Source organism: Oxyura jamaicensis, unplaced genomic scaffold, assembly GCF_011077185.1.
Source record: "Oxyura jamaicensis isolate SHBP4307 breed ruddy duck unplaced genomic scaffold, BPBGC_Ojam_1.0 oxyUn_random_OJ61519, whole genome shotgun sequence".
Taxonomy (NCBI): Eukaryota; Metazoa; Chordata; class Aves; order Anseriformes; family Anatidae; genus Oxyura; species Oxyura jamaicensis.
The window spans coordinates 1-228 of NW_023307133.1; the positions used below are offsets into that span (position 1 = coordinate 1).

Below are 228 nucleotides of genomic sequence, written 5' to 3' on the forward strand. Positions count from 1 at the left end.
CCCCCCCCGGGCACCCCCGGGGCAGGGCCAGGGCGCGGGCGGCGGCGGCGAAGGCGAGGAGGGACAGGGGCCAGGGTGCCCCCACCCCCGTCCCCGTCCCTGTCCCCGTCCCTGTCCCCAGCAGGGTGGCCGCCAGCTGCGGGGGGGGCGCCGCCGCCAGGGCCGACTGCCAGGCCGGGGGGAGCTGCGCCCAAAGCTCCTCGGTGAAGAAATCCTGGGGGGTAATTA

At 78.5% G+C, this 228-nt stretch overlaps 1 protein-coding gene across 1 annotated transcript in view; it reads right to left on the reverse strand.

The window, feature by feature from the left end:
• Positions 1-28: 28 nt before the first annotated feature.
• Positions 29-228, reverse strand: part of LOC118158923 (protein RRNAD1-like) — a gene marked incomplete at its 3' end in the record, with an annotated part of 1,101 nt that continues 901 nt past the window's right edge. Inside the window, exon 2 of the mRNA XM_035313588.1 lies at positions 29-214. Coding sequence (XP_035169479.1) covers positions 29-214 — 186 coding nt within the window. The remainder of the gene's footprint in view (positions 215-228) is intronic.